The sequence below is a fragment of the Sander lucioperca genome, chromosome 1 (genome assembly GCF_008315115.2).
Source record: "Sander lucioperca isolate FBNREF2018 chromosome 1, SLUC_FBN_1.2, whole genome shotgun sequence".
NCBI lineage: Eukaryota > Metazoa > Chordata > Actinopteri > Perciformes > Percidae > Sander > Sander lucioperca.
The window spans coordinates 42,443,153-42,459,981 of NC_050173.1; the positions used below are offsets into that span (position 1 = coordinate 42,443,153).

At 39.1% G+C, this 16,829-nt stretch overlaps 2 protein-coding genes across 5 annotated transcripts; one reads left to right on the plus strand and one right to left on the minus strand.

Annotated features, from left to right (window-relative positions):
• Positions 1–1,776: 1,776 nt before the first annotated feature.
• On the plus strand, positions 1,777–4,492 carry lbx2 (ladybird homeobox 2). 2 transcript variants are annotated; one of them, XM_031317261.2, is made up of 2 exons: positions 1,777–2,538; positions 3,312–4,492. In XM_031317261.2, the coding sequence occupies exons 1-2, from the start codon at positions 2,214–2,216 to the stop codon at positions 3,773–3,775; spliced, it is 789 nt and encodes a 262-aa protein (XP_031173121.1). In that variant the 5' UTR covers positions 1,777–2,213; the 3' UTR covers positions 3,776–4,492. The 2 variants fall into 2 exon arrangements, with proteins under 2 accessions (XP_031173121.1, XP_031173120.1); XM_031317260.2 differs by having other exon boundaries at positions 1,778–2,547.
• A 5,616-nt stretch (positions 4,493–10,108) lies between these two features.
• Positions 10,109–16,618, minus strand: pcgf1 (polycomb group ring finger 1). Of its 3 annotated transcripts, none has more exons than XM_031317249.2 (9): positions 16,487–16,618; positions 15,062–15,167; positions 14,766–14,918; positions 14,399–14,470; positions 14,101–14,206; positions 13,895–13,937; positions 11,340–11,423; positions 10,669–10,749; positions 10,109–10,292 (listed from the first exon to the last, which is right to left on the minus strand). In XM_031317249.2, exons 1-9 carry the CDS (start codon positions 16,571–16,573, stop codon positions 10,242–10,244), a joined length of 783 nt encoding a protein of 260 aa, XP_031173109.1. In that variant the 5' UTR covers positions 16,574–16,618; the 3' UTR covers positions 10,109–10,241. The 3 variants fall into 3 exon arrangements, with proteins under 3 accessions (XP_031173109.1, XP_031173108.1, XP_031173110.1); XM_031317248.2 differs by having other exon boundaries at positions 11,340–11,426; XM_031317250.2 differs by having other exon boundaries at positions 11,340–11,426; positions 15,062–15,164; positions 16,487–16,616.
• Between the last annotated feature and the right edge of the window lie 211 nt (positions 16,619–16,829).

Sequence of the window (16,829 nt, forward strand, 5' to 3'; positions counted from 1 at the left end):
TATTTTAAATAGACTCGTAGAATTTCTATTCTATTAATTCAAACAAACGAATGCTCTTTCTGTTAAATAAGTCTTTTCATTTTCATATTTTGAAATAAGCATTCCTTTCTTTGTGTGACAAATGTGCAATAAAACCCACTGCATGATCATTATATAAATAGGGTTGCACCATATATGCCCTTTATATTTCAAACTCATTTTGAATTCACCTGTCAAGGTAAATCACAATCATTGTGATATTAATATCCAGTCAGACCTGCAGCCGGAATGTTCAGCTACCTGCACTTTTATCAAAACGATGCACGTTCCGTCCAAATTCCCAAATTTAATTTATCTCCACAAACTCGTGCTCGTTATGGAGAAATATATATTTAAAGCAGCCACAAAGGGTGGACCTCCGAGGTAGCTAATAGAATTTCCTGCTGTTTTATAACTCTGTCCCTAAACCAATGTCACCATATGCTCCTGTTGGCACAAGACTCTCCGCAGTGGCTTCCTGGGCGGCAGGCTTCATCCAAATGGGTCGAAATAATCTGATTGTATTTTTTTGGAGAGAAAAAAAACAACAAGTAGTAATTGCCATTTGTTTAATTCAGCCTCTGGCTTGTATCAGAAGTTGGAACATAGATTATAATTCAGATGCTAAAATATAGGCTAAATGTAGGCTAGATCTTGTCAGCAGAAGCTTTTGTTCCATTCCTCGGATAATTGTTTCTTTGCTTCCTCTGCACTTTTCTTATAACTGCAAAATCTAGGCCTATATTTCGTTCTGCCTACAGGTTATATGCAATCTCTCAAATGCAATTTAACGAATAAATGACCTAAATGTGTTGAATTTGACAAGCCTTAAAAAAGGTGCATGTGTTTCCTCTGAGCAGACGTACCTGCCACTCTCCTCGGCGTCCACCTCGTCCCCGTTTTGAGTCTCCAATCCGTTTCTCTCTTTCCATCCTGACCCCCTATCAGTAAAATTCACATTTTCCGTGCTCAGACTCTGCGTAACAGCATGGCGTCACCTTTGTTATCCGCGTTTCACGCTAACATTAAATTACACTGTAACTCTGGATTTTACCTGCAGGGTCATATTGACAAAGGAATGCCAAGGGAACATAATATAACACAAATAAACAGCATGAACAAAAATGGATAAAACAATTCAAATGTGATTTTCTGCCTTTTTTTCTTTATATTTTGAAAATCTTAAATTGCAATGGTTGGCTTTAGACTCTGAGATGAAATATGTCTAATACATCCAGACAGCTATTAGAGTGACACTGAAAATAAATAAGAACATCATTTAAAAAATATATGTATACATAGACCTATTTTATTTTCAAATTAAAAGTAGGCTAGATAGGTATCTGTTGTCATAAAGAAAAATAAATCAAAAATCCATCACCTGTCGTGTTGATAGGTTAACCTGAACAGCTTCTGTTTAGTTATAGGCAAATCATTTTAATAGATTTCACAATCAGGTCCGTAGATGTGTTCTTGTGGCTAATTTAAGCCAAATTCCCGTGCAACACTGTTTAATGCGCACATTACGCATAACGCTCTATATGCGTAATTACGCACGAAAATGGAGACCATTGTTGGCTCGGTGTTCCTCTAAACTTTTCCATAATGCAAAGGTGCTGGTGGCAGAATTACAATGGCCATCAACTCTCCCTTTCTAGCAGAATACACCAGCAGATGGAAACAGATGCATAAACATTCAGGGCATCGTTCTCCTCGGCAGCAACAGACTCCTCCTATCCCCCACGTCCAATTAGTTATTATGGTCCGGCCCTTTAAGACGCAGCAGCGGGTCAGCAAGTGGTGTAGTGTTTCTCTAATTGAACTTCGCCCAATCAACAATAACTCGTTAGCAGTCGCTTTCTTTTTCTTGCTGCTTGAGACAGCTTTTTCCCCCTTGCAGGGATTCACCCCCTCCAGTCTGTTACTTCCTAAAGATCTACATGGAGCTTGGCAGAGGAGCTGCGACTCTCTGAGGGGGAATACAGTCCGGCTGCCTTTACAACTACGCCCGAAGCATGGTTATTTTGGAGGAAAGCTCTCAGGCGAGCTAAGTTGCGGCATTCGGCTTTAAGTGTGAAAATATAGAGGGGTCTACGAGAACGCCGAGCACCAGAGGAAACACTTGTGGACGCTTAAAACTGCCATTTGAATGAAATAATCAACTTTTCTGGAAGCAGCGATTCTTCGGGACTGCGATGACCTCCAGTAAAGACATGAAGGCAGGCTCAGTGTTACAGTCAAGCGGCGAGGAGAGGAGACGGGCTCCCTTGGACCAGCTGCCACCACCGGCCAACTCCAACAAGCCTTTGACGCCGTTCAGCATTGAGGATATCCTTAACAAACCATCGGTAAAGAAGTCAGTCGCCAGTATCTGTCCGCCGAGAGTGCTGGAGAAAGTAACGGGGTCTAACTCTGCGAGGAACGGGATCACCACTCCCTCCTCGCCGCTGTGCGCACTGGAGGAGCTCGCCAGCAAAACGTTTAAGGGTCTAGAAGTCAGCGTTATCCAGGCAGCAGAAGGTAAAGACTGTATGTATCTTTAATCCTTATTATGGAGGTTAATTTTCTGTTTTTGAAGGAAAGCAAGCGCCATAACACAACTGACTCACAGCTGACATTAGTGCTAGCTGGTTTGTTTTGACTTTAAATGTGGACACGCTAAGACAGCTGTATAGGAATGCGTAACAGTAGAAGATAAGAAATGGAAAATGCCACTTTTACACATTAAATGTGCATGCATAGGATCCAATAAACTGATACAATGGGCTAAAAAACTCAGCGTGCTGTCAAAAAGTCAATCAGCCATTATGGCCTACTCCATGCTATGTTGGTTTAACGGACTTAAATTATAAACGTAAGTGATACACTCACTATGTAAATACTGTTACACTGCAACATTATTAAACCAGACAATTGTAATATTTGGTTAAATTATTGTTTGGCCCAAAATATGGTGAGGGATACGCCATGTGGATGAATTATTACACATTTTTTCATTTGTTTTGACAATGTTGGCAGACATGTAAAATGATCCGCTCAGTGGTATCCAGACAGGGGCCCGCGATTCAGCAAAGTTTGCAAAGAGAATTTGTCTCGTCGTAGATAATAATGTAATATTTATAATATATATATAATATTTTGCTTCAAGGAAAAAGACAAAGCCAAGCATGTAAACAGAGGACAGGCCTGTTAAGCAGTGCCGTCTGTTGATGCTGTAGTTTAGGGGTGAAGTGTGTGACCCTTTCGGTTGTTTTCATTCGTCTTGTATGTTTTCTTCTTCCACCCCCTCCAAGGTCGTGAGCATGTCAACGCTTTCGGACAGAGGCAGACGTCGAAAAAGAGGAGAAAGTCTCGGACAGCCTTCACAAACCACCAGATTTACGAGCTGGAGAAGAGGTTTTTGTACCAGAAGTACCTTTCTCCGGCCGACCGCGACCAAATCGCGCAGCAGCTGGGGCTCTCCAACGCGCAGGTGATCACCTGGTTTCAGAACCGCAGGGCCAAACTCAAGCGGGACCTGGAGGAGATGAAAGCGGACGTGGAGTCGCTAAAGAAAATCAACCCACAGACCCTGCAAAAGCTCGTCAGCATGGACAGCATAGAGGAGTCGCAGGGTGGGGGCCCCGAGGCCAGGTCGCCCAGTGTCTCCCCCACCTCGCAAGGACACCGGGCCTTCCCACAGTCCCCCTCCTCATCCAGAGACCAAACCACGGATGAATTCTCGGAGGACGACGAGGAAATCGAGGTGGACGATTAACAGTCAGGGGCGGGCTGTGGTTTTCATAAGCAACAACAAAAAAGAATATTAAAAAGGGGGCATTTTTTCTTCCCAAACTTTTGCACGGATATTGACAAAAAAAAGGAGAATATAGGCTATACATAAAAAAAAAAAAAAACATTTCAGGAAAGTTTTTTTTTTCCTCTCCTCCTCCTCTTTTTTTCTTCATTTTAATTTATTAATCGGACTTGTAAAGCTTCCAAGTCTGTCGTTTGAGTTCCACCACAATATTTGAGGAATATCTGGTTTCCTTTAAGACACCTAACTGTTATGGTACAGTAAGACTGAAAAGTGTGTAAACATTTGAATTCTTCACGGTTGTTTTGAAAGGGGGTGGAAAGTTGTGCAATTACTTTTGGTTGTCATTTATTCGCATTGTTCTGTTAAAGGAATCGGCTCTGCCAAATATTTATATCACCCTTTGTTTGTTTTTTTTACATGCACAGCCCAGGCTCGATGTGTCAGTCCATCCCTCCTCCAAGTGTACTTTATTTTTTTTCTTTCCTCTAAGCGAAAAGTGTTTCTGCAAGCATGCAGGCCTGTTGGAAGCGCAAAGGACGCATCAGTATTAGTAACGACTGCAAGCTTTTACACGCTCTGAGTTCTGTATATAGATCAAACATCCTATGCGATAATTTTATTGTAACATTCTATTTAATCAGCATCTATGTAAATAAAGGTTATATGATATTTCAAGAAGCTCTCGGCGCGATTGGGTGTGTGATTGTGCATTAAATAATACGACAAAACAGAATAGAATAAAATAAGCCTAAATCAAAAATCTAAAGTAATGACTTATTGGAATATGTCCCTGTAAGAATATGATTATTACACCAGAAGGGATGTGATTTTAAAGGGCAGTTACTATATTAGAAGGCCACAAAATTATGGAGAACGATGCTAAATCAAGGAATATTATAAGAATACTATAAGTGTTAGGGTGACCTATAATCTCAATACTGAGCACCGCAGGCATTCTATAGGAATGCTATATGAGATAAAGTCCCACTCCTATATGACTTTTATAAGAATATAATAACATTTGTACTGGGAGATTAAGCAAATACATCACATATTCACCGCTCCACAAACAACTAAAAAATCTGCGCTGCTTGGTAAAAATTGGCCTTTTTGAATAATTGACCTGTGCTTTCAGCTTAGAAGTGCCATGACTTCAATTAGCTGCCGTCCACTGCCTTTATTCCCATTCTTTCGCCCCGCGTTGAATACATCTTGTCACAAGAAGGTCCCGGTCTGGCTGCGGTGTTAAGAAAAGCTTGCTCCCACCCCTGCGCCATATGTTTTCTTCCTCCTTCTATGGGTCGTCTTTAACACAACTAGTCGACATGATTGATTAGGTTAACCCGCCTTTGAGTTACATAAAACAGCTTCCACCGAGCCGTGGGCAATAATGGCACGCATCTGCCACTCTTGACTCGGGTTTGTTAGGAAAAAGAGAAGAAAAAAAGTCTCCCATGAATAGCAAATGGGTTAGTGTGAGGATCCTAATGAATAAACCTCAATGGGAGGCAGTGGAAATGAAGCGGCGTGCTGCTGCTGTTGGCCGACCATTTGCAACAGTTTTGAGTTTGGTGTGTGTGTGTGTGTGTGTGTGTGTGTGTGTGTGTGTGTGTGTGTGTGTGTGTATGTGTATGTGTATGTGTATGTGTGTGTGTGTGTGTGTGTGTGTGTGTGTGTGTGTGTGCGTGTGAGAAAGGGGAGAGAGGCGCTGTCGATGATACATTGCTATTTATCCTCAAACAAGTGGGGTTATGTAACTAGTATTCAATACAAACCGACTCAATACAAACCGACTTGCAAGATATATATATATATATATATGTTGTGATGCTTACCTTCTAAGTTAATTTTATTTTTCATTGTGAGACCCGAACACAGTATTTATTATTTGGGGATTAGTAACTGAGTATGTGGATATCCGAGAGAGAGAAAGAAAGAACGAAAATCGTCTTCCTTTTTATTTTTTATTTTAAGTTCAGTGGGATCTCTCTTTTCCCTAAAATACAAACTCTTAAAATCGTAATAAACTTTGAAAAAAAAAAAAAAAAAAAAAGATAGGCCCACTTATTTGGAAGGCGGATCAACCCGGTATTTCAAATCATTTTCGCAATGGAAACTAATTAAATCAGGCCATCTCAAGACAGACTTTGGGACTAAAAGGGAAACTAAAGGGCTTGTTAGGACAGATTTTGTTTTGTCTTTCTTTTGGGTGGTTAGAGAAACAGAGCAGGCTGGCGCACACAACAGAAGTAATCGACTGGAATCGTGGAGGTTGAAAAGTCAAGTAGGCCTTTTATTACGGATCTACTCTGCACTGGCAGGAGGAACCACACAGAGGATGGAGCTTTACATAAAAGTCAGAAGTCCTGATTCAATATAAAACTATACACGAAAGAACAGAGACCTATACAGACTTTATTGGGAATTCATTGTTAATTGTACTAAGGTTAATAATGATAATTTTACTCCAATTATCTCAGTGGCATTCCTATATTTCCCATATTGGTTTCATCTTATTCTTGTATTATTGCATTTATAACTGAAGGATTTACAATAACGTAGACCCTTAGCAATTCTATTAAAATGCCATTGACTATATATATATATATATATATATATCTTTTTTTTTTTTTTTTTACATTTTCCACACTGAATGGTTGTATCAATAACAGATTCATTTTTCATCATCATAGCTATATTCCTGTCTTTTATTGGCTGTTTTCCTTAAAATAAAATCTCAGTTGAATTATACACACAAGCAGTCTCTCCAAAATCGGCAGTCCCCTTTCCTTGGGGGGTCACATTTAGATGCACATTTTTCCGGTGTATTATGATCAGAAAAATCAAAGCCCAGAGGTGCCAAAAAAGACATTGTGCAATCTAACTTCTGCAATCTCACAGAGCTGTTCAACAGGAACATGGAATTCTTTATTTTGGCCTAAAAGGTCACAGCTTTAGGGGGTTATTGTTTTTTCAACATACAGTGCCCTGAAGGGACTTGCTCAGGCTTAATAAGAGTGCATGGCTGGGGGAAATAATATGCTTGTACGTGTGTGTGTGTGTGTGTGTGTGTGTGTGTGTGTGTGTGTGTGTGTGTGTGTGTGTGTGTGTGCGTGTGTGTGCCTGTGTGTGTGTTGTGCTGTGTGGAGGTTTACAGGGAGTTCATTTTATTAATCATTTGAAAACATGGCCACAGGGGCCTGATTTGAAACAACCAAAGGTTCAAATTAACCTCAAGATGTTAATACGGTTATCTGAAAAATATTAAAAAAAAAAAAAACATCTTATCATGTTATCGTGTTTTGGAAAATAAGACTTTAAAAATGTCAGCTCCCAAACTGTCCTTTACACCTTTGTTTATGATATATCCTTTAGTTGTGAGAAGACACAAGTCTTTAGTCCACACCTGCCTTATTCCATGTTATTGACCTCTGCATGGAAGACTGTCCTGCCCTTGATGAACACATGTTCTTCTTTTATATGAAATCTAAACTCCATTTCAAGCCTTTGACCTTTTAGACACATAAACACCAAGCACATTTTACAGTGGAACAAATGTATAAACTAGTTGTTACCTACACAATGTTATCCCAATGTTACAAACTCATTAAGCACGCACTATTTTGTACTTCAGAGCAATGTCTCAATACGATATCCAAGATGCCACTAGTGCAACTTAGTAAAGTGTTGCTGAAATGTTCTGGCTGTTGCAGCACAGTCTACTTAGAAAGAGTAAAGACAGAATAAGATACAAGGCTTGTATATATTATCCGCCCGTGTCAGGTTATCAGAGTCTTTCCTTTCACTCTGGACAAGATCACACACATCAAAGCGTCCCTCCTGCCTGATGTCGGAAGAGCACCAAGTGTGCCACCTAGTGTTAAACTGCATTGTCTTCACAGTCAGTGCAAAACAGAGTTGGTTACGGAGAGAAACGCTGGTCAGTGAAATTGTGCAAAAGATAAAGAGGTTTTTGTTTGAAATACATCTTGAACAGGGTCATCACTGTCAAGCCTTCACAGTGCAGACTGCTTTAATCCACCAAACCTTTTTGTCTGCAAGCTTTTAAAATGTGCAATAAAATATCACCACAGTTAAGTGTCACATAAACATTTAAAAGATGAGGTGGAATGCCAGTTGGCTAAGCTGCTTTTACGTTTTGTGATGGCAAATATGTTGCTTAACGTAGCACTCACTCCACTGATTTTACACATGAAGCTGAGTTTACTCACCATAAGTGCAACATCGCCTGTGAAAACATTTGTATGTCTTCTGTGGCTGGGGAGGGAGCTTTCTAAAGTCAAAAACATTACCCCGATAAGAGTTATCTCAGGCCACAAATATCTGGGCCTCTGTTGCAGCAATTTGAATAATTCTTATTAAATCTATTCTATTAAAATCTGTCTCTTGCAAGTCCCCAAAGTTAATGGAAACAATAATAAATCACTTTGATTATTAATCCTCTTTAAGTGAACAAAAAACAACTATAAACAGCCTTTAATACCAACTAATTTTGAGTAGGTCATCAAAGATCGAGATATCCAAGTGCCTAGGCCATAGGATTTTTTGGCACTGTTGGAACACAGAGGCCTTTCTAATGTCTAAGTAAAAACTAAATATGGATTTTAATTAATTTGCTTAGACATATGTAAATCATCACTAGTACAGATATACAAGTTGCTCATAAGCTGAATTAGGATCAGCTGTATATCATCGAAGTGTGACAGGTAATCTTAAATACACCTGCATTAATCATGAACACAGCACAAACAAATATGTGACACATTGATTTACAATCGTTCAGATTACAGATTACAGTAAGGTCAATTATAAATATGGTAAGAACATGACACAGCTGTAAATCTGCCTCGGGCAGGCTGAGAGCGCTGGTGAGGGAGGCCAGAGATCTGGACACCGAAGGAGCTGCGAGTTACACGGTTGAGATAACAGACATACAACTACTGCTGCTGAGATACACCATGTTGCAGCTTTATGGCTAGGACTCATGTCATGCTTAGTGTTTGCCAGAGGGCAGGAAGCAGACTGAAAACAAAGATTCTATGATCTGATGAAAAGTGGCCTTTTTCACCATCATAGTACTCTATAAAAACTGCACCATCAACAGAAACATACACTATATACTGTAGTAAAAAGCCTGGTGGTGGTGACAGCATCTTGCTGTGGAGATACTTCTCTGAAACCCCGGAAGGCCTGGGAATGTACACACCAAAATCAGTAGAGAAAACAGAAAAAAAACCTGCCTGCAAAAGAACTGCAACTTGGGTGAAGGTGTATTTTTCCCAGTATGATAACCTCAAACCTAAAGCCAAAGCTAAACAGGAATGGCTTCAAAATAACAATGGCTGGCCAAGTCAGAGCCCAGAATTTGTAAAAGGACTTTAGAATTACTGTTCACTCCTAGGCCCTACGAAACCTGACAGAGCTGGAGCAGATACAAAGAATGGGAAAAAACGCAGTGTCCAGACAAAGTGCTTTTGCTACAGTTTCTTTAGTTGGGCAAGTACGAGATTTGTTTACACTTTCTTTGATGATTGTGATGAAACTACAATCACATCTTCTGAGATTCAAAGTTGTAAAACAATGAAAAACGTCAAGAACTCCACAACAGAAAGCAACTGGTGTCACTGCACATCAGTACACTTTTATAATTAGAAACTATCCAAAATATTGATTTCTTTCAAGTGTAAAAAGCTGAATGCAAGACCACATCATCATGTTGGAGCGTATATATATATATATATATATATATATTATAGTTTGTATGCTTCATATGATTTTTTTTAAAACTGCAGAGTAAAGTTGACGTATCATTTTCCTCACTCCTGTTAAATACTGTTTCCAAACATAACTAATATAACTAATGTCACCATCTCTATTTGGCTGTAACATGCTGGTGGTTCATACTTCTTTTACCCTCAATATTAACGTAAAAATGCAACACATAATTGTTACTGTATCATTAATCACACTTTGTGACGTAATGGTTATCACCAAAACCAATTCACTTTATCATTCTTTGTAAAGCTTATGTGACATTCAAAGTATAAGAAACTACTGAGGTATTACAATTTAAGTTCAAATTAAATTAAACTGCAACAATTAAAAACATATTTCATTTTTATTAATATTATAAACCTTCTTCCCAACAGGGAGGATCACTCCACCATCCCTCATAGATACAGATATGCACACTCGGTAAGTGTTTAGGTGTCGAGGCTTTTCTGTGTATCTATATGCAGATGAAAGCATACTGTAACCAAGTCATACAAACTTATTTTTCTCATTTCAAATTTATTTTCAAAAATACAAAACAAGGAAAATAAGTATATGTACACAAACACTATTAAAATAGAATATGTATTGTACAAAATATGTACAGCTGTCCTCAGAGTGAAAACATGTCCTATCTGGTCCTTTTGTCCTTGATGGTGTAGTGCAGGACTAATGGTTGGGCCTGGGGGAGAAAAGATTTAAAATATTATGTGTGGGATGAAAACATTTAAAAGTGAGGTATATGTAACTATTAACATCTTCTAAATAGATGAAAAACTAAAAGTACATTTTTCATAATGTGTCAAATCCAACATTGTGCTACATGTGGTCACCATACCACTGGATTGAAAAGGTTTACTTTAATTTGAAATTATGTAAAGTTGGATTTGAAAGTGGAATACAATGATTTCAAAGTTATAAGCGAAATTTATTATTCGCTGTTACACATCTTCAGTGAGCTTTATCCTGATTTTCCAAATGAACAACAGTACAAAGAAAAGGTGTCCAAGTGTGAAGGAATGTATTGTTGGCGCTAGTTAACAGTGGCTGTACCGTACCTTGCCAAACCAGTGTGAGAGCCATAACCGTTTCATGGTCATATGATCGGGCAGAGACTCGTTATTGAACAACATCTGGACCTACAGGAGACCACACAAACAGATGTGAATGGGAATCTGAAAGGAGCATCTGGGATCATATTTTATATGAGAAACCTGTTTGCTGCTGGTAAAAGATGCGACGAGGAAGCAGAAACACTACGCCTACATGGAGGCGCACGCTCTTACTGGGTGAGCTAGAGGTCGCCCCGTAATCTCTAGCCAGTTTTATGAAAGCAACAACATTGCCTCGGATTGTATGATCAGCACTTGGCACTCAGTCTTCTTGGTCTTCAAATTTTCACGATTTTTTTTCAAGTGTTTGTAGATTTTAATCATGTGATAAAAGATACAATTAATCGTGATTAACTATAGAAATTCAGCGATTAATCGTCTTTAAAAAAATAATTAATTTGTTTGACAGCCCTAATAATTATCCAAGAAATCTTTTTCTTCCACAACATAGCAGCTGTAGTTTGTCTTTTGCAGAGAGTTTACCACGCAGCTCAATAGACATTTCACACATTTGACTTCATTAGCATAGGTCAAATACATATTGACAAACCTTTAATGTAGTGTCATGTGTATCATAATGTCTTCTTTAATCGAATCAGTGACGATTATTGACTGACCTGGTGTTTTTCCACATTTAGTCGATGACAAAGCACTTTCCGTAGGTGTCTCACCTCCGCTCGGACAGAACAGCGAACAAACTTCTGCTGCGGAGACAAGGTCAAACAGATACACTGTCAAACTTCAGATGAGAAATATGATCAGTCCACGACAGGTTGAAATCAAGAAGGCAATTCCAATAAATCATGACCAGCTGTACATTGGCGTTTATTACTCTAACTCGTGTGACCATCCCGGGGTAAGCTAGAAAGCTTTCTTGTTCTCTTGATTTCTTGTTTATAAGGCAGGTTAAAATGTCCGATTTATTGCAGTATTTAATATGCAACTGTACCATGGAAACATATCACCCTTTTTATGTTTGGATTTGTTTCCCAGGGTAAGTGGAACCACCTGTGCTGGAAATAAGTTACTGCTCAGAGAGTAGAAAGATATTTTTGGTTTTGTTGTTCAGATAATGTAAAAAGCGCGTCGGTTATAAATGTCTCTTAAGTTTTACCTGTAACACTAGAAGTACAGGCTGCTGTCTCTCCACTGCCGTTATTAATTTTGGCATTCAAACATTTTAGTTTTTTAATGTCCATCCAAAGATCAATGTCACAAACTGTAACAGGGTGACAAAACACATTTCCAGCACACAAGAAGCGTAAACTAATAAGGTAAGCGCGTATGGACAAGGTGTGGCATACTCCTGTTAAATTTAGATTTACAGTGAAGGAAAAACCCAGCTTACTGCAGGACATTTTCTGGTCCCCACAGACTTATTACACACTCTTAAGCCATAGAGCTTAACTTCCTTTTTCCACCTGAATGCAGTGAAAGACAGTATTTCTTTAGAAGAAGAGGAAGAAATGTATTTTACTGAATTTCCACCTCGGTAAAAACAGTGCATTATGATTGGACGTGCAGGGGAGAGAGAACAGCATGTAACAAAGGTTACGAGTGAAATTCAATTCAAAAATTGCCAGCCTGTTCTACAAGTTCACAAAGAGGTTAGAGTGAAACACAACGGCATACGCCAAGAGTCAGGAATGGAACCAATGAAGCTGCATTACATAAGGTAACATTAGCCACAACAATAAACATTTCAATTTCACACAGTGGTCAAAGAGGACATGGCTGGATGATGATAATGCCCTAACGCTTGCAGCAGTCACCAGATCACTTCACTAAAACTCCAAACTCACATCCAGGGTGTAACTTTGTTCAAGTTTGGAATATTCTTCTCATACTGTAAAACCAGATTAAAAGCCCAAAACAACAAGGCCCTGGTCTGTTTGTATATAACTAGACAGCTGGACCACATGGAGTCAAATCTCTCATCTTCCATGGAAACTTAGGGAACTGACTGATAGCCTAGCCTGTCAAGAAAATCTGCTATAGTGAAAACATATTTAAAATCTTGATTTGAGCCCAAACTTGGATGAGAGACTTGCGTACCAAACAGGCATGTGTTAAACAAGGGTGCCCTCTGCTGGCTCACTAAAGTCTTTGCAGTGTATAAAACAACGTTGGCTGGGCAGTGTGGATAATAAGCACAGTGGAATGACACGTTATGCATTTTAGTTAAATTGCTCCCCCAAAGATCTTTGTTCAAATCTTGATTCAGTACAATCCAAGCATTATAAAATCCCAATTCCCTTGTTATACACACGTCTCTCGACAAATGGGCCTGTCAAGAGGATCCAGCCACATAGGGAAAACCCCAGTTACAACTGACAAAGTAGGCATTTTTTTCCAGTTTAGTGGGTTTGAAACTGCTTAACAAGCTGCGTTTAAATTGCCATGTTATGATATTTGTATGAACAGGCACGAGGAAACGCTGTAAGAATGAGCATACTATGACACTCATGCAGCCATTAAACAATCAATGTAAAGACGATTGTAGAACTTCAACTTCAAAAAGTTCAAATTAGATTTTGCTGTATGCTAAATAGTATTCAACATTTATCTTGCGTTACTGTTACAGTACATTTGCAACAAAAGGAAAATAAGGGGCACTTTAATTGCCTGGTGCCCTGGTCAATTTGAAGCAAAGGCTATAAAAAAGGTATTTGTTGGATATAAATACACCGTTGTGTGATGTTTGGATTGATACAATTTTTTTTGATCTTCTTAAGTCCTACCAGTCAGCACTAACAAACCCAACACTGAGTCAACATCTTGGACATCTAGCCTCAAGCTGTTAGTCGAAAACACTTCTCTCAAAAACTTTGGTTGGTAAATAGCGATACAAATTATATGCCTGGTGTATTTGTTCCACTTATCCCTGTCTCTGTGTGAGTATGAGGCCGCCAGAGTAACAAGCTTTGAGGGCTGATTTCTGCTGTTGCTGCAGATGTCATTGTGCCATGTATTTGCTTAGCAGTTAAGGGTGGAAAATTACTTGTTCGGGCTTCAGAAATGTGCCCCATAAGACGCGTTTTGCACGGTTGTGAAAACCTGTGAGCCGAGTCTCTTTGAAAGCATCCATAACCAGCTCAACAATTTACACAGACTTTATTGAAATACAAATGCTAAAACTATCTGGGATCATTTATTGGTATATATGACATACCTGGAGAGTAAGTTTTGTTTTATCTTTCCCAGCAAGCGACGAACTGTAAAGACAAAACAGAGCAAACAGTTTTGAAAAAAATGTTAGACGAGTATAACTTTTATATATATATATATGACACATCTGGCAGCATATTTTACTTAAATTCTATCAGTCTTATCTCAAAGAAAAAAAATACACACAATCCACCAGAGACAAAAGCTCACCTTAGCCTTTCTAAACACAGCGAAACCTGCTCATCATATCTGTAGAAGTGGGCTTTTGAATGGTCGAAGCTTGTGTACGGTAAACCTGCAGCATCGGGTACAGCATCTAGTGAGGAGGAAAATACGCTTTTAAATTTACAAATCAAAGTTCACAGGAATTACCATGTCTTTGACAGGGGAAGGGTTGTTGCAATGTAGTCTGCCAAACAGAACAGCAACTAGCTGCAAACTGCAGGTCAGATGCAGAAGCAGGTTACTAACAAACTTACTCAGAGACATTGCTAAATCAAAGACTTACCATCTCCAGTCGGTTGGATGACTCTCTCTAACCCACGTGACTGATAAAATTCCTTTATTCTTTTGTCTTCACCTGTTCAAACATGAATGTGGATATTAGTCAAACATGACAGATATTGTGATAATACTTATTTTCAAATATGCTAAAAACATGTAGTATTCACCGTGTTTTAAACTGTCAATAATCAACTAGTCTAATGCTGTGAAGCAACACTGAATTCCATTTTAAATGTTTTCTCTTAAGCTATTATTTTAGATTTCACAAGCGCCACACTCTAAATATTGATCCTCATGGGAGCTTATGCTTTAGGTCTCAACATGTTCGTAACACTGATACAGACAGCCGTGTTTTTTTTTTTTTTACGTACTTTCTTGTAGTCCAGGCACCAGTTTGAAGACAATGTCCTGCATCACTCGATCCAGTTTGAGGTTGAGTAAAGGCTGCGTTTCATGAATTTTGATGTTGCACATTGGACAATATTTGCTCGTTTGCAGGTATTTCACAATACAACTTTTACAGACTGTAAACCAGAAAGAAAGAGAGACATTTGATTTTCCCTCTGATGACTTCATCCAGCTAAACATGTATTCTTATGAAAAGGCAGAAAGACTTTTACAAGTTAGTAACACAATAATTATTTTATCTAGCTCCGTTTAAACTCACAGGTGTGCAAACACTCTGTAATAGTTGTGGCATCGATGAAGTAACCCGCACAAAGGTAGCAGACAATGTGCTCGTTCAGGTCCTTGATCTTCAACTTCACCTCCTCCTGTCAAGAAACAAAATGTGTTTTACATACTCTTAAAGTTTGGTATAAACATGTAATTATCCCCCAAACAAGGTTTAATGAACACAGTTCCTCTGCACTGCCAAGCTTTAAACTCAACGCAAACATCTCACCTGAAAGCAAAAGATATATATTCTGTGCGATCAAGATAGCTCAACAACAGTGAACCCATTGAACAGTGACTCTACAACTTGCATAATGTTTGGGTCAATGCTCTCTTTTTCAGTAAAAGCGAAAGCTGACTTACTTTGTGGAAATACCTAAAGCAATTTGGATGAGCATCACCTCTATTTTATGATATAAAAAAAACCTTTGACAGGATGGATAGATATATATATATATATGTGAGTTGCTTTGAATGTTTGATTAATGTGTGTGTATTTAGTGTAGGTTTCTTTTTCTTCTCTTTTTCTATATACAATGCATTATTATTATTGTTATGTCGGCTAGAGAATGATCATCAAACTGCACCGAGCATTCAGCACTACATAGATACTTGTTCGCAAACTCCAATCCCAGAATATAGAACATTACTGATCTCCATCTCAGAATCTGCTTCTAGTTGGGGTAAATAATCTGACGTTAGGTTGTAGTCCTGTAACGTTATCTGCCAAATGATGACCAGCCAAGACAGCTGACCCTGACCTTTGACCTCCGTGTGTGAGGAAGGCAGTAAAAACGTTAAGAAATGAGAAATGTTCTTACCAGGAGGGCCAATGAACTATCAAACTAAAACAAAGCTAATTTTCGACAGAAAAGTGGGTTCAAATTTGTTTTTTGGAGTGATGGGGGCCAGTTCACGCTAACGTCACACACTTAAAAGCAAGTTCAACGTTACTAAACAGACAAGTTTAATTGCCATAAAAACGTGCAGTGTTACCGTTAAACACAAACCAACTTCATTATTCAATAGGAGAGAACCCGCAGAGTGCAGCGGCCTTACCGTCCCCGTTCACACACATATCGCTCGAACTTCAAGTAAACTTCAAGTCGAGCTGGTGAATACAGCTGAATATGTCGCATAAAATGAGCGAAATAACAGTTACTTCATAGTATTTCGGCACGCTGCTCCACTGTTGAGGCGGAACCGAACAACACGGTTGGACTCCCACCGTTCACGCATGCTCAAACGGGGCTCCCTTCACAGCGCTTCAGCATTGCTCCCCGTCTCTCTCCATCAGCGCCGCGGAGACGACAACGCTCTCCCGCTAATGCGTGTGTTCAACTCGTCTCTGCTGCAGTTTGACTCCCCGTATGTTTCTACCCCAGTGCGGACGAGCTCGAATAACACGCCCACTCACCTCGTTTCTTAGTGGGTCCAGTTTGTAGACGGACTGTAGTTGATTTCGGAGCCGCATCGCTATAGCCATTGGACCTTGCTCCGCCATCTTTGGGAATTGTGCTTACTTCCGGGTAAACCGGACGTGGCATTTTCTGCAAGCTGAGGAGGCGGGTAACATTTCTTTAACTATCTATGGTAAAATCAGAGATGGGTAAAATATGACCGACAAATAAAGAAAAATAAATGAATTCAAATTAGAGATGAATAAGAAGCCACCAAAAAGAAAACGTTTTTTTTTTATTTTAAATATAGGCATAGTCACGTTCACTGTATGCAGTTCTACATATTTCCTTGACTCTATT